Below are 24,307 nucleotides of genomic sequence, written 5' to 3' on the forward strand. Positions count from 1 at the left end.
GAGCAAAGATTTGCAGTCCTACCAGGAGCAATTTGGATCTTGCAGCAAGAGTCTGACTGCAGCTTGCTGATCTGCTCTCCACCACGGCCAATGACTACAAAGCAGAAGAGCTTAGTCACAGCAGTACACATGCTTAACTAACACTAGGCCTCCTGCCTCAAAAGAGGGGAGAAAAAAAAATTCATTTTGACCAATGCTGTCCTGGTTAATCCAGCGCTCAGCAAATTAGGCACTGGAAGCAAATGTAATGCCGAAATATAGTGAACCTCATGAGCTTCCCACTAAAACTACACTGCAGGCATTTATCTTCTGCTGCTTAGTACCAAATCCAAAACTAATGAAACACCAACTGCAACTATAAAGAAAAACATCCTTGCAACCAAAAGGCGATTTAAAAACGATGAAGGCCTTAACACGAATTGGTATGTCCATTCATTTACTAAAAATAACGAGCACACAAAATCCAAAAGTAAGATTTTTTTTAAAGTAATGCATTGCACTCACTCAATCCAACCATTCGATCTGGTACTTTGAAGTCTTCTGTGACTTGAGATCTACAATAAAATGAAATGATGACCGCAAACAGAGGGTGTCACAAAAACAATGCAACAAACTATCCTCAATTTATAATCAATAAAAATACAAACCCCAAAATCAAAAGCACAAACCCTCCTCCCACCCCCCTTTAGCTAACTCCACCACACCACCCATCCACCCCGAAGCTAACTCCACCACACCACCCATCCACCCCTAAGCTAACTCCACCTCACAGCCCACCCTCGAAGCCAGCATCACTCACCCCAACCAACCTTTAAGCCCCAGTCACACCGGGCCTGCGACCATGTTACGACCTAGCTGCGACCGAAAATTTTGTTAATCGCGGGAAAATCGTAGAAAGAGCGCGTGACTGGTTGCAGAGGTCGTGGGTGATCGCCAGAGCAAAATCAGTCGCAGCAAGGTCGATGGTTATGTTCAAAACTTCTGACCTGCGATTCCAAATCGTAAGAGGTCGCAGACAGGTCTTACATGGTCCTACCACCAGTCGCGCATGGACGCACCACCAGTCGTGCATGATCGCGGGTCAAGTAGTCGCACGATTGGTCGTGCTACTGGTCCTGCCACCTGACGATTGGTGGTGCCACCTGTCGTTCAACCTCACGAGCGGCAGTGCGACAAGTCACGACCTGTCCCGACTGGTTGCACGACCTTACGATTGGTGGTACTACCAGTCTTTAGCTCCAGACCAGTATATTTGGACCATTATACGATAATAATATATTATTTTTCCCAGTGTGTATCCTGGTTTAGAATAGGTACACCGTATCCCTGCGTGTCGTAAGCGGCGACTAAGAGGGTTGGCGTCAGGAAGGGCATCCGGCCATTAAAAAAAAAATTGCCTCAAAAAGAGAACCATGACAATTACAACTACATATGGGCAGGGTACCGCCCCGAAGTGGAGATCGGTTTCTGAGGTTTGGGACATGGAATGTAGGGACAATGACAGGGAGATCAGGAGAAGTGGTGGAAGTATTGGTCAGAAGAAGAGTGGACATATGTTGTGTGCAAGAGACGAGATGGAAGGGAAGTGGTGTGAGCATGGTGAAGGGTAGGCAGGGACAGAAATACAAGTTTGTGTGGCAAGGGTGCCCGGAGGGCGTGAATGGTGTTGGTGTCCTGTTTTCTGAGGAGTTTGTCGACAGTGTGGTGAGTGTGACAAGAGTGAGTGATAGGTTGATGATGGTGAAAATGATGATTGGAAAGCTCTTGGTGAACGTCATCTCGGGATATGCTCCGTAGGTTGGTCGGAGCGATGAAGAGGACAAGTTCTGGTGTGCGATAGAGAAGCTGATGGAAAACGTGAAAGATGAGGAAGTTGTTGTGGGAGGAGACCTAAATATACATGTGGGAAGGAGTATGGGCGGTTTTGAGGGGGTTCATGGGGGTTACAGATATGGTGTGAGAAATGAAGACGGTGAAACGATTTTGGAGTTTGCTGATGGAGCTGATTTGTTGATTTGTAATACTCAGTTCCAGAAAGAGGATAATAACCTTGTTACATACAGGTCAGGTGGGTCGACGACAACCGTTGACTACCTGATGGTGCGTATGCGAAATAGGGGGAACCTCCGGGACACAAAGGTGATCCCGGGGGAGGAGGCTGTTTCACAGCACCACTTGGTTGTCTGTGACATAAGGGTGAAAGGTGCGAGGAGAGCTCGGCGGGTGAAGTACCAACCAAGAATGAAGGTGTGCAGGTTGAAAGAGGTGACAGTGAGGGAGGCATTAATAGAGAGGCTGAGTAGGGTAGAGGATGATGTGGTTGAGCTTGAAAGTGGTTGGATCTCAATGAAAGATAGTCTGTTGGGAGTGTTACGTGCTCCTCCCCGACCCCCTGGTCACGGTGTACCTCCGAGCCCTGAGAGGAGTCACGGCAGAAAAATGTGTTATTCTGTGTGTCAAAGATCAAAGGAGAAGCCACCCCAATTGTTACTCATGAAAACAAATATTGCATTAAGATCACACAAGAATTACAGTTCAACAATAATAGTATTCAATAGTACAATCAATATGTCCTATGATGGTACCATCAGTTTTGTAATATAGAACTCACTGTGCTCCAAGTGAGTGAAACACGAACATCCCCAATGTCTCTTATTCCCGGCTTCAAGCCCAAAGTTGCTTCGCTCCAGCGATCGAGAGAACGATGTCCAATCGAGACCAGAATCCCGTGCGGATGGCAAATACAGTCACACAGCCCAAAGCTGTACAAAGGCGCCCTCAAGGCGACTGGGAAACCCAAAGGCGCCCTCCAGGCGACTGAGAGATCACACCGTAGGGTATGCACGAATTAACCCCAGATCGACGTCTGAAGGCGGTGAATATGGTCGAAAAGAGATGAAACCACGAGCGAAGCACAAGTCCTGCGCGAGTCAAAATGGCCGACGACCTGCTCTTGAGACGTAACGGCCCGGCGATAATTCTCTTCGGAATCCACCGCCAAAAACCTGACACGCAGGTTGAGCAGTCACAGCGATGACAACTCTGTCACAGGGACCCCTTTCCTGGGAACCCGAAAGTTCGCTTGTGACTCTTGCTCGCCAACGTTCGCCTCAGAACCCGGAGCAACTCGGCTTTCTTGTCCGACTCCTTCGCTCCGCCCTCTTTTTCACTTCTTCCTCTTCGTCGTCCGGTTCCCTGTTTCTTTTAACATTAACTTTTTTACGTTTTGAAAACAGTTCATGAAGAATAAACCTTTTGAGAACAATAAATAGTACATGGAATCAGAAATATTCACAGTGGATGCAAACCACCACAACAGAAGTGACAAATCCGTAAGACTTCCCCCCCCTCAAGAAAGTTTGAACATAGTGAAAACTTTCTTTGTAGGCAAAAACTCTTTTAACAAACAAAAGTAAACTCACACCCAAATCATCAATTCCCATGAGCAATGATAATCAATAGTTTCCAAAAATAAAGCAACAAAACTTCCAACAACCTGACAGAGATTTCCAAAGTTAGTTCACTCTGGACAAAGCACCAGCAACGACATTGTCCCTGCCCTTTACAGGCTCCATTTCCAAGTTGAACTCCTGCAAAGCCAAACTCCATCTCATCCACCTCTGATTTTTATTTTTCATTTTTTGAATGAAGGTTGAGGGGGTGTGATCAAAAATCCAAAGTCAAGTAAATCTATAGCACTTTTTTTAGGGAGGTCGAGCTGAGAGCCAGGTTTCATGGTGGTTGGGTGGTGAGGCCTGGAAGTATTCACGACATGGACGCCTTTAGGAACGTGGAGTTCACGGTTAATCCGTGTAGGAATCTTGGCTCGGCTGCTCCGCAGCATTCAGTGCTTCAAACTCTTCCTAACTTTCATAATAATCACGGTTGGAGCGCTTGTCGCTGTAGTCACGGGAATAGCGGTCTCCTTCTCGGCTACTACCCTGATAAATCATCCCTTCGGGAGCTATAGCCACCCCTGAAACGACCTCCACGTTTTCCTCCTCTGTAGCCTTCTCGATGCCCATGGCCTGCCTTCTCTACTATTCTGCCCTACTTTGACAAAAGGAAGCAACTGCGTGAAAGGAGTTTTCTTGTAAATGAGGAAAATGTGTTTTTCTTTCTGCTCTCTTTGGCAGAAATGCCAAATATCAGAAATGATATCTCAGAAATGGAGGGTCGTGTTACTTTATTTTGTGTACGAACATGTAGAGCATACCTCAAAATACCCTAGAACAAGTGATAACTCAATTTCGACAAAAATGACAGTTGGCTCCTTTTGTCAAAGTAGGGCAGTATTAAGGTCCGACCATCCAAATCCTTGCCATTCAAATCCTTTTCTGCATCTTTGGCATCCTTGGAGTTTTCAAACGTGACAAAGCCAAACCCTCTTGACTTTGCGTCTCCCTGTCTTTTATCAGCCGCACTTCCAAGAGTGGTCCATATTGGCCGAAGACAGCGTCCAGAACAACTTCCCTGGTTTTGAAGTTCAGTCCACCCACAAAGAGCTTGCCAACATTGCCTCCATTCATGACTCGTGTGTGCTGACACTTAGTTTCAGGGTACTTGACAAAACGTGTCTGTGCAAAGCGTGACGTCAGTACCTTCTCCTTCTCTTCCGAGCGCTTCCTACCCATAGCACGAGTCGCGGTACAGGATGGAAAGATACCCGGAATCTCCTGCTCTAACTGTGCAGTGTTATTTTCCATACTAGGCTTTTCAACAAACATCGGGTTACCAGAAACTTGACCACCGGCCAAATCATTCCAGATAACAAAAGATATTCCCTCTACAGGTAGAGTGGCTTGTAACCCTACGGTGACCGGTCCTGACACCAAATCAGACTTTAAATGGATGACATGAAGTGGAGCTTTAACACAGCCACCAACCTCCTGTAAAAGAACACGAACACCAGTTGCCGCCTTCTCTGACAATGGCAAAATGCCTTCCAGCATTAAAGATTGATGTGCTCCTGTGTCCCTCAATACCCTAACAGGTCTCTGGTTATTCAGGTCTCCATCCAGACACAAACCCCTCTGAAATAAAAGGTTTGTAACACTCTTGAGCAAGGTCATTCTGTGATGCCGTAACTTTGGCATGGGAACCTTCACAAGGCACTGTCCTCCAAGGACAATTTCTCGCATTGGCCAATGCATTCGGAGTTGCATTACTTTGACTCCACTCCTGAATTTTCCTTTTCAGGGCGTAACATTGGGACATCAAATGCCCAGGTTTCTTGCAAAAAGCGCAAGTAGGCCCGGAGGAAAAACTCGTGGTCTGCCTCGAGCCCCCCGGAAGATAAGTCCGTGTTGGAACTGTAGACTTCTGATCCCTAAAAGTCGCGGTATCAGATTTGTCCCCATAGTCATCTCGAGGCCGCCTCCATGAATCTTCGTTCTCCACACCGGATGTACCATAACTCCCCTGGCGAACTCTAGGCAGGAAGTCAGGTTTGTGGAACCCCATCCTGTGTGTCAAGGCATAGTCATCTGCCACGGTTGCTGCCTCATACAAACTCTGGTACCTTCTTTACATCCAGATGTACTTTAATGTCGGCGTGGACACACTATTGGAATTCCTCCACGAAGATCAATTGTCGCAACAGGTTGAAGTCTTTCCCAATCCCCTTCGAATCACACCACCGATCAAACATGGTTTCCTTCATTCTGGCAAACTCCACATGGGTCTCACTCTTCTTGGCATTCCGATATTTTTGCCGGTAAGCTTCAGGAACCAATTCATAGGCTTTGAGAATGGCTTTCTTCACTTCCTCATAATCTGTACATTTGTCAATCGGGAAAGCCGAAAATATATCTTGAGCTTTACCCACCAGAACACTTTGCACTAACAGTCCAGGACCCCACAGGCCATTTTAGCATTTGAGCCACTTTCTCAAAGTGTAAAACAAACTTGGCTACCTCCTTTTCATTGAAGGGTGGAACCAGCCTCACATGTCTACCAACATCCCAGGTGTTCTGACTCGTTGTCGAACCAGCCGGCATGCATGGATGCTTCTTCTCCCCATTCTCCCATAAATTCCAGCTCCTTGAGTTTAAGTTCCCTCTGATAATCCATGTCCCGTTCCTTCAACTCCCTTTCAGCTTTCCTTTCCTCTGCTCTTCTTTCTTCTTCAGCTCTCCTTTCCTCTGCTCTTCTCTCCTTTGCTTTCCTTTCCTCTGCTTTTACCCTTTCCTCTGCTTTTACACTTTCCTGGCTCTGCAGTTGCATCTCCATTTTCCAGTTCCACATTTTCCTTTTCCTTGGGTAACCAATCCAAGGCTACCTCTGTCCATGTTCCTTGTCCCACCAGAGATTCTACCACCAATGTCTGCATCTCTGCTTTCTTCATATTAACTCGGACCTCCAAGTTAAAATGTCTGGCCAATATGAAGAGTTCAGATTTTTTTTAGCGCTTGGAACTGTGCCTCAATAGGGGACGCCACAAACTGTTCTGCGTCAAACACCATGGTGCCTATCAGTTAACACCTGGTAACCTTCACACAAAAATGTTTCCAATTTTTTTGAAAAATTTGGGAATGTTAGGAAAAAAAATCCAAATTTGGGAATTTTGGGAATGTTAGGGAATTCTATCCCGGACTAATGTTATTAGGGAATTTCATCCCGGACGAGGATCCCAATTTCGAGCCCGAGTCAATTGGACGAGCCCCCAATTTCTGTTACATGCTCCTCCCCGACCCCCTGGTCACGGTGTACCTCCGAGCCCCGAGAGGAGTCACAGCAGAAAAATGTGTTAGTCTGTGGGTCAAAGATCAAAGGAGAAGCCACCCCAATTGTTACTCACAAACAAATATTGTATTAAGATCACACAAGAATTACAGTTCAACAATAATAGTATTCAATAGTACAATCAATATGTCCTATGATGGTACCATCAGTTGTGTAATATAGAACTCACTGTGCTCCAAGTGAGTGAAACAAGCCGGGAATAAGAAACATCCCCAATGTCTCTTATTCCCGGCTTCAAGCCCAAAGTTGCTTCGCTCCAGCGATCGACAGAACGATGTCCAATCGAGACCAGAATCCCGTGCGGATGGCAAATACAGTCACACAGCCCAAAGCTGAACAACGGCGCCCTCAAGGCGACTGGGAAACCCAAAGGCGCCCTACAGGCGACTGAGAGATCACACCCTCGGGTATGGACGAATTAACCTTCAAAAAGCCACGCCACACACACGCCCCAGATCTACGTCTGAATGCGGTGAATATGGTCGAAAAGAGACGAAACCGCGAGCGAAGCACAAGTCCTGCGCGAGTCAAAATGGCCGACGACCTGCTCTTGAGACGTAACGGCCCGGCGATAATTCTCTTCGGAATCCACCGCCAAAAACCTGACACGCAGGTTGAGCAGTCACAGCGATGACAACTCTGTCACAGGGACCCCTTTCCCGGGAACCCGAAAGTTCGCGAGTGAATCTTGCTCGCCAACGTTCGCCTCAGAACCCGGAGCAACTCGGCTTTCTTGTCCGACTCCTTCGCTCCGCCCTCTTTTTCACTTCTTCTTCTTTGTCGTCAGGTTCCCGATCCGGTTTCCTGTTTCTTTTAACATTAACTTTTTTACGTTTTGAAAACAGTTCATGAACAATAAACCTTTTGAGAACAATGATAGTACATGCAATCAGAAATATTCAGTGGATGCAAACCACCACAACGGAAGTGACGAATCCATAACAGGAGCGTTGGTGAGGTATGTGGATGGACAAAAGGACCACCGAGGCACTAGGAAACATGGTGGTGGGATGATGAAGTTGGAAAGAGGATTGGCGAGAAGAGGAAGAAGTTCAAAAAGTGGCAGAAGGCGAAGAGTACGGGAGCAGAAAAAGCAGAGCATAAAAGTTATAAGGCAGCCAAGAAGGCTGCAAAGAAAGAGGCAGCTAAGGCGCAGGAGGCATGTAGGAAAATGTTCGAAGAACGCTTGGATTCGGAAGAGGGTCAGAGAGCGGTATTCAGGATTGCAAAGCAGATAGCGAAAGAGAGGTGTGATGTGATTGGGGTGAGTTGCTTGAAGGATGAAGTGGGACAAATCGTTGTGGACCCAGATGGAATTAAAGGAAGATGGAAAAGATATATGGAAATGCTGTTGAATGCAGAGAATGAATGGGATGGCAACATAGAGAGTAACCCAGTTTTAGGACCGGCAGAGAAGATAACTGAGAAGGAAGTTGAGGAAGCGATAAAAGCAATGAAGAGTAGAAAAGCGGGAGGGCCGACGGGAGTTGTGGGAGATATGTTGAAGGCAGCAGGAAGTTGGGGTGTGAAAAGAATGACAGAGATCTGTAATCTGGTGGTGAAAGAAGGCCACATTCCAGTGGATGGGGAACTGAGTTCCCTCGTCCCTCTATACAAGGGGAAAGGTGACCCTCTGGAGTGTGGCTCGTACGAGCGATAAAGTTATTGGAGCATGGAATGAAGGTATTGGAAACGGTGTTGGAGAGGAGGATAAGGAAGAAGGTGAAGATCGAAGAAATGCAGTTTGGATTTATGCCAGGAAGAGGAACAACAGACGCGCTCTTTATTGTGAAGCAGTTGCAGGAGAAGTACATGGAGAAGAGGAAGAAGTTGTTTCTTGGGTTTGTTGATCTGGAGAAAGCATTCGATAGGGTTCCACGCGAAGTATTGACATGGGCATTGAGGAAGTTAGGAGTGGAGGAATGATTGATCAGAGTAGTGATGGCAATGTACAAAAGAGCGCACACCGCTGCAAGGACGAAGGACGGGAACAGTGGTGAGTTTGAGGTGAAGGTGGGAGTGCATCAGGGGTCGGTACGAAGTCCACTACTATTTGCAGATGTGATGGAGGTGCTGGCTCAGAACGTAAAGGAGGGTTTACCGTGGGGCGTGGGAGTTGTTGTATGCAGATGATCTGGTGTTGATTGCGGAAAGTATTGAGACAAAAGGTCTGAAGGTGAATATCGGAAAGACGAAGGTGATGGCAAGTGGTAAAGCATGTGGTGAGGTGGAAAGAACTGGGAAGTGGCCATGTGCTGTGTGCAGGAAGGGTGTCGGAGTGAACTCCATTCAATGTACAATGTGCGCTGAGTGGGTTCATCAAAAATGTAGTGGTCTGAGAGTGTCATTAACCAGTGTGGCAGCTACATTCAAATGTAAGGTGTGCACAGAGGGAGCTGCAGATGGAGGAAATGTTGATTTGGATCTTGGAGACGGCGTGAAGCTGGAAGGTGTGAAAACATTTTGCTACCTCGGAGACATGCTGAATGGAGAAGGTGGATCAGACTCGGCAACGGCTGCTGGAGTGAGATGTGCATGGAAGGAGTTTCGGGAACTGAGTGGCGTGCTGATGAGGAGGGGAGTGTCGTTGAAGCTGAAGGGAAAGGTGTATGCTGCATGTGTGAGAAGTGTTATGATTTATGGGAGCGAGACATGGGTAATGAAAGTAGAGCAGCAACGAAGGCTGGAAAGGGGGGAAATGCGAATGGTTCGATGGATGTGCGGAGTATCGTTGAGAGAGAGGAAGACAAATGATGAATTGTGAAAGATGATGGGAATAGAGCCTGTGATTGATGCTGTGAAGAGGTACAGGTTGAGATGGTTTGGTCATGTGTTGAGGAAGGATGAAAGTGACCGGTTGAGAAGAGTGATGGAAATGAATGTCGAAGGAAGTAGAGGACGGGGAAGACCGAGAAAGACTTGGCTAAAGATGGTGGAAGAAGAAATGCGGGCAAGGGGGTTAACAAGGAGATGCAGAAAATAGGGCAAAATGGAGATCATCATGGGGACCGCAAGGCTAACCCCCGCTCTCGCAGGGAAAATGGCCTTAAAATGCATGTTGTGTGTGTTGTTGTATGTTATATTATTTTATACCATTCGCATGTGTTCGGCGTGTGTTTTGCTGTGCGTGTGCAATAATGTTTTTGTCAGTGTTTAAGGGTTAGACGTGTGTTGACAAGACGCTCGCTAAATGACTTTCGTAAATTCGGTCCGATGTTTTGATATAAATCGCTTAATTCTTAAACAAGGGCTGACAGGTACACAAACTCGGCTCCAAGCTGTCTACCCTGGGTTTGAATCCCAACCAAGCTGTAAAGTGGCATCGTGGTGATTCACACGCTGTGTAAATCATCATTTCCAGGATCGACGTTAAACGGGAATCCCGTCTGCTGGCGTTAGTTGGTCGACCCCACCGGCAGGTTATCGGCAAGGGGGCGAGGCCGCCTCGGCCGGGCTGTCTCATTTCGCAATAAATCTTCTTCTTCTTTCATAACTCTCTTGAAGTTCAAATGCACTTAATAGGAATATCTGACCTTAATAGGCAACCTTAATAGGTTGCAACACACGCTTTCAAAATTCTCTCTCACGGGGCCCGACAGAAGAAAGAACTAGGAATCGTTAACTAACTAACTAGGAGCACAGATACTGGCCTCGAGCCAGACCGATGTACAGATGCCATCACCGGCATCCTGAATAAAGTACAAATTCCTGTCCGAAATACAGACTTGGCATTTAATATGGAATATATTTTTTTCCTTGACTTGGGTTTACTTTCTTAACTCAGTATATCAATCTGGTGAGTTTCTTTTACACTTTGGTGATTTATTTGTTAAAAGAACCATGTCACTAAATTGTCTGTCGCAGTAAGAAGTCAACAACAGGATTATATCACAGGTGGCGTGGCAAAATGTACGGACAGGTGCATTTGATGATTGGCTTCACAGTCGGGTATGCAAGGGTTGTTGCGTTCTGTATTAGTGGAAAACAACTGCTGCACGTCTCCAAAAGTTATTGCCGCTTCCTCTGGAGATGGTCCGTCAACTCGACAATGCTGTTGTCATGGAGTGGTGGCTTTACCAAATTACGGCATGAAAGAGCATGCTATTGCTCGGCAGTATGGCATCACTCAAGGTCAGGAGTCAAAGATCCTGAAACGAAATGCTCAGAGGGGTGTCCCTACTCCAATACCGAGGCCAGGACGTCCCCGCAGAACCACAAGGAGAGATGATCGCCAGCTGCACCGGTTAGTCCGCAATGGCCGGACCAAGTCAGCTAATCGGCTTAGGGCTGAGTGGCAGCAACTGACAAATGTGTCTGTACCCAGAATGTGAACTGTACCCAGAAGGCTAGTCAACCAACGACTGGTTCAAGCAGGCTATCGTGACAGGCGTCCCCTGAGAAAGCCACGCCTGACCAGACAACACCGCCAGCGCCGATTGCAGTGGGCCAGAGAGCACCGTCAATGGCAGCCAGGACACTGGAATCACGTGATCTTCAGTGACGAGTCTAGCTTTCTGGTCTATCGTCAAGGTGGCCGCGTCCAAGTGCGCAGACAAGTGCATGAAGCCTACAACAAAGATTGTATTGTGCCAAGAGTCCAAGCTGGAGGTGGTGGGGTGACCGTTTGGGCTGCTTTTCATGCAGGGGGCAAAACTGACCTGGTTGTTCTGAATGGAAACCTGAACCAGTTCAAGTACAGGGCCATTCTGGAAGAAACATTGCTTCCATTTGCTCGTGCAGCCTTTCGAGGAAACTTTGTCTTCCAAGATGACAATGCACGGCCTCATCGTGCTCACATGATCCAACACTTTCTTGCTGACCGTGGTGTAGAGCATATGGAGTGGCCTGCCATGTCCCCGGATATGAATCCAATAGAGAACTTGTGGGCAGAATTAACGCGTCAAATCGACCATTTGGACCAGCAGCCGACCTCTGTGCGTGAATTGCAGCATTCACTGCATGGCAAGCGATTCCTGTCCAAACCTTGGCAAATCTCGTGAACAGCATGCCTCAACGTGCACGTGCTCTCCTGAATGCTCGTGGGGGTTACACGAAGTACTGAACTGTAATTTTATTGTCCGTAATCTCAGTCGCAATTTAACTTTTGTTAAAAAATTTTTTGGCTAATGTGCAAAATAAAGATACTTCTGGAAAACGTACACACGTCCGTGAATCGTTTAACATCTGGATCGTATCGTAATCTGGAAACGTTTAACACAGTACTGTCCGTGAATCAAGTTCGATATCAGTTTACATCACTTTCAAGGATCAATTTATTTGTTTTGAAATGTCAAATGTGGTTTTTGTTTCTTTTAAAGGTCACATTAACAAAATCTAGAATAATTTCAACATAATTCCAATGAAATTTTGGTTCTAAGACATCTTGAAAAGTAAGTTCACCCCCACAAAAAAAATATTCCATATTAAATGCCAAGTCTGTACTTCTGGGAATGCAATGACAAACCACCAGTGCAGTGTGACGATTGTCAAGAAACTGTTTCGGTAGGACGGAGTCTTTGTCATACAGTATGGAGTATGGGACTGTACATCAGAATCCTTTAACTTTAACACGATATAAATAAATATTTAATACAGCATGTCATTCTATTCTTCAACACGATCTTCTTCCTGTGACTTCTTCTTCATTAGCCCACCTTTCTTGAGGGGTCGGCCGGGGGAAGCTTGGTCTGAGTTTGTCACGAACCGGTTGGCCAGGCCTGACGTTCCACTAGTCAGGGCAAGGATTTGTAATTTGTTGAGGGTGCCTGCGATAGCTCGCCTACTCTTAAATTTTGACGAAGTGTACTGCTTGAGAGGTCGGTGACTACTGATGCTGACGCACTGTGGCGAGCCCTTATATCTGATGGAGCGACCCATCTCACGAATGGATGCGACTGTCTGCGATCGATCCTGCGAGCGTTCACAGATCGCCACGATTGATTGTCCGAGCGGTCGCAAGTCGCCACGATTGACCGTACGATTGGTCGCTGATCGCCACCACGATTCGCAAGATTACCGACGATTGATCTTGCGATCGATCTTCTCCAATCGTTGGTGATCACACAACCACACGTACCATCAATCGCACGATCCGGTGTGACTGAGGCCTCAGCAAACTCCACCTCAGAGCCCACCCTCAAAGCCAACGTCACCCACCCCACCCTTTAGCTAACTCCAACACACCACCCTCCTCTCCGAGCTATCTCCCCCCACCCACCCCACCCTTTAGCTAACTCCAACCACACCACCCTCCTTTCCAAGCTATCTCCCCCCACCCACCCCACCATTTAGCTAACTCCACCACCCCACCCTCCTCTCCAAGCTATCTCCCCCCACCCACCCTCGAAGCCGACGTCACCCACCCTCGAAGCCGACGTCACCCACCCTCGAAGCCGACGTCACCCACCCTCGAAGCCGACGTCACCCACCCTCGAAGCCGACGTCACCCACCCTCGAAGCCGACGTCACCCACCCTCGAAGCCGACGTCACCCACCCTCTAAGCCGACGTCACCCACCCTCTAAGCCGACGTCACCCACCCTCTAAGCCGACGTCACCCACCCTCTAAGCCGACGTCACCCACCCTCTAAGCCGACGTCACCCACCCTCTAAGCCGACGTCACCCACCCTCTAAGCCGACGTCACCCACCCTCTAAGCCGACGTCACCCACCCTCTAAGCCGACGTCACCCACCCTCTAAGCCGACGTCACCCACCCTCTAAGCCGACGTCACCCACCCTCTAAGCCGACGTCACCCACCCTCTAAGCCGACGTCACCCACCCTCTAAGCCGACGTCACCCACCCTCTAAGCCGACGTCACCCACCCTCTAAGCCGACGTCACCCACCCTCTAAGCCGACGTCACCCACCCTCTAAGCCGACGTCACCCACCCTCTAAGCCGACGTCACCCACCCTCTAAGCCAACGTCACCCACCCTCTAAGCCAACGTCACCCACCCTCTAAGCCAACGTCACCCACCCTCTAAGCCAACGTCACCCACCCTCTAAGCCAACGTCACCCACCCTCTAAGCCAACGTCACCCACCCTCTAAGCCAACGTCACCCACCCTCTAAGCCAACGTCACCCACCCTCTAAGCCAACGTCACCCACCCTCTAAGCCAACGTCACCCACCCTCTAAGCCAACGTCACCCACCCTCTAAGCCAACGTCACCCACCCTCTAAGCCAACGTCACCCACCCTCTAAGCCAACGTCACCCACCCTCTAAGCCAACGTCACCCACCCTCTAAGCCAACGTCACCCACCCTCTAAGCCAACGTCACCCACCCTCTAAGCCAACGTCACCCACCCTCTAAGCCAACGTCACCCACCCTCTAAGCCAACGTCACCCACCCTCTAAGCCAACGTCACCCACCCTCTAAGCCAACGTCACCCACCCTCTAAGCCAACGTCACCCACCCTCTAAGCCAACGTCACCCACCCTCTAAGCCAACGTCACCCACCCTCTAAGCCAACGTCACCCACCCTCTAAGCCAACGTCACCCACCCTCTAAGCCAACGTCACCCACCCTCTAAGCCAACGTCACCCACCCTCTAAGCCAACGTCACCCACCCTCTAAGCCAACGTCACCCACCCTCTAAGCCAACGTCACCCACCCTCTAAGCCAACGTCACCCACCCTCTAAGCCAACGTCACCCACCCTCTAAGCCAACGTCACCCACCCTCTAAGCCAACGTCACCCACCCTCTAAGCCAACGTCACCCACCCTCTAAGCCAACGTCACCCACCCTCTAAGCCAACGTCACCCACCCTCTAAGCCAACGTCACCCACCCTCTAAGCCAACGTCACCCACCCTCTAAGCCAACGTCACCCACCCTCTAAGCCAACGTCACCCACCCTCTAAGCCAACGTCACCCACCCTCTAAGCCAACGTCACCCACCCTCTAAGCCAACGTCACCCACCCTCTAAGCCAACGTCACCCACCCTCTAAGCCAACGTCACCCACCCTCTAAGCCAACGTCACCCACCCTCTAAGCCAACGTCACCCACCCTCTAAGCCAACGTCACCCACCCTCTAAGCCAACGTCACCCACCCTCTAAGCCAACGTCACCCACCCTCTAAGCCAACGTCACCCACCCTCTAAGCCAACGTCACCCACCCTCTAAGCCAACGTCACCCACCCTCTAAGCCAACGTCACCCACCCTCTAAGCCAACGTCACCCACCCTCTAAGCCAACGTCACCCACCCTCTAAGCCAACGTCACCCACCCTCTAAGCCAACGTCACCCACCCTCTAAGCCAACGTCACCCACCCTCTAAGCCAACGTCACCCACCCTCTAAGCCAACGTCACCCACCCTCTAAGCCAACGTCACCCACCCTCTAAGCCAACGTCACCCACCCTCTAAGCCAACGTCACCCACCCTCTAAGCCAACGTCACCCACCCTCTAAGCCAACGTCACCCACCCACTAAGCCAACGTCACCCACCCTCTAAGCCAACGTCACCCACCCTCTAAGCCAACGTCACCCACCCTCTAAGCCAACGTCACCCACCCTCTAAGCCAACGTCACCCACCCTCTAAGCCAACGTCACCCACCCTCTAAGCCAACGTCACCCACCCTCTAAGCCAACGTCACCCACCCTCTAAGCCAACGTCACCCACCCTCTAAGCCAACGTCACCCACCCTCTAAGCCAACGTCACCCACCCCACCCTTTAGCTAACTAATGGTGTTGGCTTAGTGGTTAGGGTGCCGGCTTGGGATCCTCGGATCCTGGGTTCGAATTCCGGTCGATCGGTGAATTAACGCCAGGGGGGTTGACTCAGCCTGTCATCCTTCCGAGGTCGGCAAATTGAGTACCAGCTTGCTGGGATGAATGATCACGGTGTGTACCCCGATTTAGAATCGGTACACCGTATCCCTGCACATCGTAAGAGGCGACCAAGGGTTGGTGTCAGGAAGGGCATCCGGCTATAAAAACATTGCCTCAAACAGGGAACCATGATTGTCATGGGGCCCGCAAGGCTAACCCCCGCTCTAGCGGGGTAAATGGCCTTAAAACGCTCATTCAGTCACCACACCACCCTCCTCTCTGAGCTATCTCCACCCATCCACCCACCCTCAAATCCTACCCCACCCACCCCACCCTTTAGCTAACTCCACCACACCACCCTCCTCTCTAAGCTATCTCCCCCCACCCACCCCTAAGCTAACTCCACCTCACAGCCCACCGTCGAAGCCAACGTCACTCACCCCAACCCACCCTTTAGCTAACTCCACATCACATCCCACCCTCAAAGCCAACGTCACCCACCCCACCACACCACCCTCCTCTCTAAGCTATGTCCACCCATCCACCCCTAAGCGAACTCCACCTCACAGCCCACCCTCGAAGCCAACGTCACTCACCCCAACCCACCCTTTATCCAAGTCCACATCACAGCCCACCCTCAAAGCCAACGTCACCCACCCCACCACACCACCCTCGTCTCCAAGCTATCTCCCCCCACCACACAACCCTCCTCTCCAAGCTATCTCCCCCCACCACACCACCCTCCTCTCCAAGCTTTCTCCCCCCACCCACCCACCCTCAAATCCAACGTCACCCACCACACCACACCACCTCCTCTCCAAGCTATCTCCCCCCACCCACCAACCCTCAAAGCCAACGTCACCCACCCCATCACACCACCCTCCTAGGAGGAGCTCCTCTCCAAGCTATCTCCCCCCACACACCCACTCTCCTCTCCAAGCTATCTCCCCCCACCCACCCTCAAATCCAACGCCACCCACCCCACCCTTTAGCTAACTCCACCACACCACCCTCCTCTCTAAGCTATCTGCACCCATCCACCCCTAAGCTAACTCCACCTCACATCCCACCCTCGAAGCCAACGTCACCCACCCCTCCCCTAAGCTGACTCCACGTCACAGCTCACCCTCGAAGCCAAATGTCATCCACCCCTCACCCAAGCCGACTCGACTTCACAGCCCACCCTCCAAGCCAACGTCACCCCACCACTCCCCCCAGTTAACTCCACTGAAGCCAAAGCAGACTCCACACTGTCATCAGTACATCCCAGCTTACCAACTCCACACCCTCCACCCTCCAGCTAACTCCGCCGGAAGCATCTCCACCCCCCCCGCCCCCCCCCCCAACCAGGAGATGCAATGTATCACAAGAGGGTCACTCCACCTCTCCACCCCCCAGGTAATTCCACCCACCACCGAGCTCCACAATGCACCAGAGGGTCACTCCTACCCATTCCTCTTACATAGATTGCTCCCTGCGCCCGTTAAAAACCATTCTGCACCTCTGAAGCTGGCTTTACCCCTTGAAGATGAGGATTTACACAAAATAATATATTTATTTTCAAACTGGGTTGACAATTCGTGATTCGATATTTAGGCTTACATCATGGAACTAATCAGCGACGTGTTTCGACACCAGGGAGTGGCAAAGCACAGTGGGTACTGAAAATAAAATATTTGTGCATATCTGGCAGTAATTGAGATCAATGTCTCCATCAGACTCACATATACCCTTCAGAATTAGACATACACCATACCTCTTTCATTTTCAGGCTACGAGTGTGAAACAGTTTTTGATTATGACAGGTTAAAGTTATTCAGGGTTGGTCGACTTGTTCTTTACCTTCTGTTTAAGAGTTTACTGATAAACCTCGCTCCCTCACCTTTGTTGCTGCATCATGGCTGCTAATTGAGCACCTATAGCTGGCAAAAAAGAAGGAACATATATTAGCATACAACACTCAGGAATGAACAAAGAAACAAAAGGAAAATGCGCTTTGCAATCATTCTTATGGGAATACGTCTCGCTATCATTCTTATGGAAATACGTCTTGCTATCATTCTTATGGAAATACGTCTCACTATCATTCTTATGGAAATATGTCTTGCTATCATTCTCATGGAAATACGTCTCGCTATCATTCTTATGGAAATACGTCTTGCTATCATTCTTATGGAAATACGTCTTGCTATCATTCTCATGGAAATACGTCTTGCTATCATTCTTATGGAAATACGTCTTGCTATCATTCTCATGGAAATACGTCTCGCTATCATTCTTATGGAAATACGTCTTGCTATCATTCTCATGGAAATACGTCTTGCTATCATTCTCATGGAAATACGTCTCGCTATCATTCTTATGGAAATACGTCTTGCTATCATTCTTATGGAAATACGTCTTGCTATCATTCTCATGGAAATACGTCTTGCTATCATTCTTATGGAAATACATCTCGCTATCATTCTTATGGAAATACGTCTTGCTATCATTCTCATGGAAATACGTCTTGCTATCATTCTTATGGAAATACATCTCGCTATCATTCTTATGGAAATACGTCTTGCTATCATTCTTATGGAAATACGTCTCGCTATCATTCTTATGGAAATACATCTCGCTATCATTCTTATGGAAATACATCTCGCTATCATTCTTATGGAAATACGTCTTGCTATCATTCTCATGGAAATACGTCTTGCTATCATTCTTATGGAAATACGTCTTGCTATCATTCTTATGGAAATACGTCTTGCTATCATTCTCATGGAAATACGTCTTGCTATCATTCTTATGGAAATACATCTCGCTATCATTCTTATGGAAATACATCTCGCTATCATTCTTATGGAAATACATCTCGCTATCATTCTTATGGAAATACATCTCGCTATCATTCTTATGGAAATACGTCTTGCTATCATTCTCATGGAAATACGTCTTGCTATCATTCTTATGGAAATACATCTTGCTATCATTCTCATGGAAATACGTCTTGCTATCATTCTTATGGAAATACATCTCGCTATCATTCTTATGGAAATACGTCTTGCTATCATTCTCAGGGAAATACGTCTTGCTATCATTCTTATGGAAATACGTCTTGCTATCATTCTCATGGAAATACGTCTTGCTATCATTCTTATGGAAATACATCTCGCTATCATTCTTATGGAAATACATCTCGCTATCATTCTTATGGAAATACATCTCGCTATCATTCTTATGGAAATACGTCTTGCTATCATTCTTATGGAAATACATCTCACTATCATTCTTATGGAAATACGTCTCGCTATCATTCTTATGGAAATACGTCTTGCTATCATTCTTATGGAAATACATCTCACTATCATTCTTATGGAAATACGTCTCGCTATCATTCTTATGGAAATACGTCTTGCTATCATTCTTATGGAAATACGTCTCGCTATCATTCTTATGAAAATACGTCTCGCTATCATTCTTATGGAAATACGTCTCACTATCATTCTTATGGAAATACGTCTCGCTATCATTCTTATGGAAATACGTCTTGCTATCATTCTTATGGAAATACGTCTCGCTATCATTCTTATGAAAATACGTCTCGCTATCATTCTTATGGAAATACGTCTCACTATCATTCTTATGGAAATACGTCTCGCTATCATTGTTCTTAAGGGGAGCCGGAGGAAAGGGAGGTGAAAAAATAAATCTTACGATCATTCTGCGCTGCAAACTTTTTGCGATCTGGAGCATCTGTGGAGGGAAAGATAAAATAAGTAACAGCAATAATAATGCTAACTCGACATTATGGGTTATACTGTTAACTACAAACTGCTTACTGCACATGTACAAAATTGAGTTAACAGCCTCCAAGAGACAAACCCTTACATTAATGCAAGGACGAGACAAAACTGCAAAAATCGAGTCGATGTTACACAAAATCAAGATAAGAGTCTGCAACCAATCACAATAGGACGTCCAATAGGGGATAACAAGTGGCAGCTTGCCGATCTGCTTGGCATGACCAATGAGGACAATCTTTTATTGGTGGATTTACAGGTTAACGTGCCCACAATTATCCACCATACTGTTAAAAATAAAAAAATAAAAATTTTTTTTAACTTCAATCTTCAAGCACGGCAAATATCCAGCTTCGCGTGCAGCACATTTGACCAAATATTGCAAGAGCACGGGAGAATGGACAAAAATAATAAAAATAAATAAATGAAAAAAGGGAAGTAAAACTACCAAACTACCAGGAACAGTGGCCCGGTTGCATAAAGCATCCTCAAGGAAAGATTTGAGGGTTTCTTTCATCTCCATTTTCCCCTGAATTTGAGGATGGTTGCGTATATTTGACTAAACCTTTCGTTAAACACGAATTCCCCTGAATTTGAGGATGGTTGCGTATATTTGACTAAGCCTTTCGTTAAACACGAATTCCCCTGAATTTGAGGATGGTTGCGTATATTTGACCAAGCCTTTCGTTGAACACGAATTCCCCTGAATTTGAGGATGGTTGCGTATATTTGACTAAGCCTTTCGTTAAACACGAATTCCCCTGAATTTGAGGATGGTTGCGTATATTTGACTAAGCCTTTCGTTAAACACGAATTCCCCTGAATTTGAGGATGGTTGCGTATATTTGACTAAGCCTTTCGTTAAACACGAATTCCCCTGAATTTGAGGATGGTTGCGTAAATTTGACTAAGCCTTTCGTTAAACACGAATTCCCCTGAATTTGAGGATGGTTGCGTATATTTGACTAAACCTTTCGTTGAACACGAATTCCCCTGAATGAGGATGGTTGCGTATATTTGACTAAGCCTTTCGTTAAACACGAATTCCCCTGAATTTGAGGATGGTTACGTATATTTGACTCAACCTTTCGTTAAACACGAATTCCCCTGAATTTGAGGATGGTTGCGTATATTTGACTAAACCTTTTTTTTTTTGTATACTGAATCGAGGCTCGTGAAAGAGCTGACATTTACTTCACAAACAAATCAACCAGACAAGCAAAATATATAAAAAGAGGGCGCGGAAGACAAGATGGGGAGAGAAGGGGAAGCACACAAACACTTGAGAGCACACGACATTTGAGAGCAGGGAGATGTGTGGGAGGGAGAGGGCTTGGGGGGAGGAGGCGTGGGAAGGGGGGGGGGTGGGAGAAGTATAAAACATAAGGACACCAGACACCAAGGACTTCCAGGACAGAAGTTGGTATTTCAAAAAAGTGGAATTGGGGTGAAATTAGCGGGGGTAGAAAAGATCAAGGTTTTGGATGGGGGGGGATAAGAGATGGTGGTGAACAGCTGTTTTAAAGACCTGGAGGGTGGAGTGGGATTGAAGAGAGTGAGGGAGTTTGTTCCAGAGGCGGGAGAAAAGAGGAATGAAGGTGAGCAGAGAGTCTTGATTTTGGCAGTTTAACCATAAGAGGGTGGCAGGCAGATCTTGTGCGACCTGTAGGAATATTTGCGGGACAGAGCCCAGAGAGAGCTGGGGGGGGCAAGGCCAGAGAGGAGTCGGTAGAAGTCGGTAACCTTTCGTTCGAACACGAATTCCCCTGAATTTGAGGATGGTTGCGTATATTTGACTAAACCTTTCGTTAAACACGAATTCCCCCGAATTTGAGGATGGTTGCGTATATTTGACTAAACCTTTCGTTAAACACGAATTCCCCCGAATTTGAGGATGGTTGCGTATATTTGACTAAACCTTTCGTTAAACACGAATTCCCCTGAATTTGAGGATGGTTGCGTATATTTGACTAAACCTTTCGTTAAACACGAATTCCCCTGAATTTGAGGATGGTTGCGTATATTTGACTAAACCTTTCGTTAAACACGAATTCCCCCGAATTTGAGGATGGTTACGTATATTTGACTAAACCTTTCGTTAAACACGAATTCCCCTGAATTTGAGGATGGTTGCGTATATTTGACTAAACCTTTCGTTAAACACGAATTCCCCTGAATTTGAGGATGGTTGCGTATATTTGACTAAACCTTTCGTTAAACACGAATTCCCCTGAATTTGAGGATGGTTGCGTATATTTGACTAAACCTTTCGTTAAACACGAATTCCCCCGAATTTGAGGATGGTTGCGTATATTTGACTAAACCTTTCGTTAAACACGAATTCCCCCGAATTTGAGGATGGTTGCGTATATTTGACTAAACCTTTCGTTAAACACGAATTCCCCTGAATTTGAGGATGGTTGCGTATATTTGACTAAACCTTTCGTTAAACACGAATTCCCCTGAATTTGAGGATGGTTGCGTATATTTGACTAAACCTTTCGTTAAACACCCTTCCTCTTCTCCCCACCCCCCCCCCCCCCAACCCCCCATCCTTAAACATACAAAATGAGAAATAGCCTCACACCTCAAACATCAGAAGGCGTCTCGCTGTCGTTACATGACGGGGGCTTATTGCTGTGACAAAGTACACACATTCGTATGGCAAACACCACGAACACAAATTTCTGTGGACACTAAAAGAACCACTGTGAATTTCCCATGATCCTTTGCTCGAATTATTATACAAAAGGGATTCCAAATGGACCAATGTGATGAGTTTTGATGCTGTGAAATTTCAAAATTACGAGTTTCAAATTCCCAGCAAAATAAATCGGCGTTATGCTACTTCACAGCGAGTTTTGGACGGCCCCTTATGGCCGCCATATTTAATTTACCCATCATGCTCTGCAACTATTAATATTAAAATGTCCTTCACATAGGCACAGTGCAATAAGCTATCAAATCACAGTTTGAGCCATAATTTATCTTCCATTCTAGAACTATTACAAAAATTCGATAAATCAACATCATTTGACCCAAGTGACCTTTAATGAACTAAAAATTGCCTTTCAGGTCAAAAGTGAGAATGTCATCCCGCTGCATCTTAATAGTCACCCGCATGTCGCGTTCATCAAGCATGGACGACTACTTATAGTTATAATACCAAAAGCTGTCAAAAGTCTTTCAGCATCCCCTGGCTGGCCCACAAGTAGATATTGCACTTGGTCACCTCGTTTAACACGTGCGTCCAAGTAAATGGATGGGCAACTTGTAAACATACAAACAAGTCCGTTTGTATTCAGTGTTCAACTAAACAATCTCGTTTAAATTTAATAAGCTTTCAAAAAGTCATAAATAAATCATTCTGGGCCGACGCCGCGTCTATTCCATCCCATCCCTTATTTATCGAACACGCTACATTAGTTATTCTTGCCCATGCGTCCTTCATTACTTTCCTGAAACGTTTCCCGTTTGGAATGATTTTCAATTTTGTTTCACTAAATAAATAAAATAATAATAATAATTTAAAATTAGAAAATAAAATAAAAACTCACTTCTGCAAGTGTGCGACGGATTATTATACAATCATGGGAAAGGACCCACAGGTTTCTCTTTCTATTAATGTTCCCATTTGTGTTCAAAATGTAACATTTTATTTACACAAGTTGCTCCTTGATCATAAACTGACGTTTACAGACAGACGCACAGAAGGTGCAACAATTGCCTAACCCCAATTTTTGCTTCGTATGTGTGCAAGGAAATAACCTTTCTCTATCCCTCACATAACCCTGGTGTTGGGCTAGCGGCTAGGGTGTCAGCTTAGGATCCTAGGATCCTGGGTTCGAAACCCGGTCGATCGCTGAATTAACGCCAGGGGGGTTGACTCAGCCTGTCATCCTTCCGAGGTCGGCTAATTGAGTACAGGTTCACTGGTAATTCCCTGCTTGTCGTTAAAGGCGGCAAAAAGGGTTGGCGTCAGGAAGGGCATCCGGCCGTAAAACATTGCTTCAAAAAGGGGACCGAAAAACAACAACTACCACGGTTCCCGAAAAAGGCCAACCCCAGCTTGCGGGGAAAAATGGCCTCTAAAGGTGTTTTTTTTTGTTTGTTTTTTTTCCCTCACATACCATTACCACCATCTTCCAGCGTTCTCTTCTGCGCAAAAATATCCTGCGGAGGGGCAGCGCCGGCAGCAGGTGGGGCCGGGGTGGTCGTCCCTGCTGCAGCGGCTGCTGCAGACTCCACTCCAATCTTGGCAGCAATCTGTAAAGGTAGAAACAAAGGTAAGGTGTAACATGCTCACTGCTCATAAACCACACAGGTAAAGTGACGTGCTCACTGCTCATAAACCACACAGGTAAAGTGACGTGCTCACTGCTCATAAGCCACACAGGTAAAGTGACGTGCTCACTGCTCATAAACCACACAGGTAAAGTGACGTGCTCTCTGCTCATAAACCACACAGGTAAAGTGACGTGCTCACTGCTCATAAGCCACACAGGTAAGATGATATGCTCACTGGTCATAAACCACACAGGTAAAGTGACGTGCTCACTGCTCATAAGCCACAGGTAAGGTGACGTGCTCACTGCTCATAAGCCACACAGGTAAGGTGATGTGCTCACTGCTCATAAACCACACAGGTACGGACGGTGACGTGTTCACTGCTCATAAACCACAGATAAAGTGATGTACCCATACACCACACTATATAGCAACCACAAACAAGTCAAAAGCATATCTGATGTAAATTGGGGATCACAGCATTACAAGACAAGATGGACTCCATTATGGAGGGGAGTGAGGGGGATAAAATAAATAATAAATTATCTACATGTTCCACTGTACTCTAACCCTTAGCATGGTTTATTACAACAAAGCTTTCGAGAAACCAAGACAACCAAAACATCACACATTAAACCAGAGGTTCTTAACCTTTTTCCATGTCAAGATCCCCAACGGATTGCCCACGATGTCCCCATACCCCCGTTGCC

At 47.0% G+C, this 24,307-nt stretch overlaps 1 protein-coding gene across 50 annotated transcripts in view; it reads right to left on the reverse strand.

The window, feature by feature from the left end:
- Nucleotides 1–24,307, reverse strand: part of LOC137422869 (far upstream element-binding protein 1) — an 83,183-nt gene that overhangs the window by 49,163 nt on the left and 9,713 nt on the right. For 26 of the 50 annotated variants that reach the window (XM_078775032.1, XM_078775027.1, XM_078775012.1 and 23 more), the window contains exons 2-6: nucleotides 23,441–23,576; nucleotides 19,225–19,263; nucleotides 17,405–17,444; nucleotides 505–554; nucleotides 23–94 (exon numbers count right to left, since the gene is read on the reverse strand). In XM_078775032.1, coding sequence (XP_078631158.1) covers nucleotides 23–94; nucleotides 505–554; nucleotides 17,405–17,444; nucleotides 19,225–19,263; nucleotides 23,441–23,576 — 337 coding nt within the window. The remainder of the gene's footprint in view (nucleotides 1–22; nucleotides 95–504; nucleotides 555–17,404; nucleotides 17,445–19,224; nucleotides 19,264–23,440; nucleotides 23,577–24,307) is intronic. The other 24 variants (XM_078775043.1, XM_078775025.1, XM_078775045.1 and 21 more) reach the window with 3 other exon arrangements.

This window comes from Myxine glutinosa, chromosome 3 (genome assembly GCF_964187855.1).
Source record: "Myxine glutinosa chromosome 3, kmMyxGlut1.1, whole genome shotgun sequence".
Lineage (NCBI taxonomy): Eukaryota > Metazoa > Chordata > Myxini > Myxiniformes > Myxinidae > Myxine > Myxine glutinosa.